The sequence below is a fragment of the Echinops telfairi genome, unplaced genomic scaffold, assembly GCF_000313985.2.
Source record: "Echinops telfairi isolate 266 unplaced genomic scaffold, ASM31398v2 ScPeMD7_7457;HRSCAF=8495, whole genome shotgun sequence".
NCBI lineage: Eukaryota > Metazoa > Chordata > Mammalia > Afrosoricida > Tenrecidae > Echinops > Echinops telfairi.
The window spans coordinates 13,205,760-13,207,591 of NW_022111357.1; the positions used below are offsets into that span (position 1 = coordinate 13,205,760).

Here is a 1,832-nt window from a genome sequence, read left to right on the forward strand (position 1 = left end):
CTCCTACTATAGTTCTATAAAATATGGGTTCTGGAGGGGAACACTTTCTTTTAGGCTTAGGAAAATGAGACAGGGTTGCAGACTCCTCCAGCGCCTGTCACTGATTTTAGCAGACGGAGCGCTTTCCACCAACCACAGCACCAGCTAGAGCCCCTGCAAACAACTCAGCTTGTTACGCAGTTCCGCCGATCCCTGCACAAGCTCTGATATGGGAAAAGCTATCATTCCTGGAGCGGGAGGCAGCTTGTCTTCTCCTCCCCATAGTTCTGCCGTGCGAAAGTGAAAGTAGCTCCGGGCAATGGAGCAGCTAAGGGGCTGGTAGCAGAATGACATTTAAGCATTTGTTTTAGCAATCCTATAAGCTCTGGAACATCATTTCTCCCACATCATCTGATTCTTTCTTTGCTAATTCTGGACTGAATTCCTCCTCAGTTACTTCTGCATACTCCTCTTCCTCCCTTTGGATTCCATTCTCTCTCTTATCTTTATCTTTTTCTTCAGCTTTCTCCGAGTCTGTCTCTAATAACTGTCAAGCTTGAGTAATAGCATTACACAAAGACCATAGCTTTAAATTCATAGTCTGTCTCCGTTGATGAGCAGTGCGTGATGTTTTCACTACTTGTTGCCATGCTCGCGAATTCAATTTAACCTTTTCTTGACTGTAAAACCAATAACAATGTTGTTGTACATGCGCAAATAATTCTCCCAATAATTTATCTTTAACCTCCACCCTGTAGGATGGAGAAGTCCTTTTATCAACTTTTCCTATTCGCGTTCCACGGACGGGGAATTTCCCATTTTGCTTTTTCTTTTCCTTTTTCTTCTTTTCTTTCCCCCCAGCGAAAGTGCCTCTAGTAATTACAGCGGCGCTCCCTTCCGGTTTTCCCTGCTTCACGCAGGTTAAGTTATTAACTCCCGAAGTCCCTCTTGCCTAGGATCCAAGCTATCCCTCATTAAATTCCATAGGCTGAACGTATCTATGGGGACCTTGCTAGGTCCATTACCCGCATAGTGATCTTTTAGTTGTTCCCCTACTTTCAGCCACGTTTCAGTATTTACAGTCCCATCCTCAGGGAACCAAGAACATACTTTAACGACAAAGTCTAAAAACTTCTCTAATCTTTGGTAGCTTGCTTTTGCTCCTCTGGCTTTTAACATAATTTGAAGCATATGTACAAAAATCTGTTTGCTATTTCCTTGCCCCATTTTACTTCCACGTGTTACTCACTGCACCACCAATCTCTTCGTGTGCACCTTTGTAATCCGCGGTGTCCTTCACTTGGTCCCCCATTTTCAGGTCCCTGTTCGAGGCACCACTCTGTTGGAGCCTGCCAACGAGTCGAACGGTCCCGAAAGGGGGAGTGAGGATTAAGGGAAAAAGAGAGACAGAAAGTATTGGGAGGGCAACAGTGAATACTGAAGCCCCGAGTTTATTCTACATCTTCCTTTTATACATGCAGAAACAACCCGGGGTTATAATTAGTCTATTATGACAATATATCAGAAACTCTATATTCTGCCAAGTCAAGGAGTCTTTGATAAAAATTAAACATTCTGAGGGCAATGAATGTACAATTGCGCTTTACACAATTGATGTGTGTATGGATTGAGATAAGAGTTGTATGAGCCCCTAATAAAATGATTTAAAAAAAAGAAAATAGGCTTTATAAGGTTTACATTTTAGCCTAACTATATCTGCAATGCACTCTGTCTGATAGCAAGGCCATTGACAGCCCTAGGCTTTATGGTCAGAGGGGATTCTCCAGCGGTTTAATCCACTTGGAGCCACTCAAATAGGGTTAGGGCTTTCATTGTCGTCCATAGCCAAAACT

At 43.1% G+C, this 1,832-nt stretch overlaps 1 protein-coding gene across 1 annotated transcript in view; it reads right to left on the bottom strand.

Moving 5' to 3' along the window:
* Positions 1–1,291, bottom strand: part of LOC101641417 (antizyme inhibitor 2-like) — an 18,393-nt gene extending 17,102 nt beyond the window's left edge. Inside the window, 1 exon segment of the mRNA XM_013005264.1 lies at positions 1,229–1,291. Within this exon segment, the coding sequence (XP_012860718.1) occupies positions 1,229–1,291 (63 nt within the window).
* Positions 1,292–1,832: the final 541 nt, after the last annotated feature.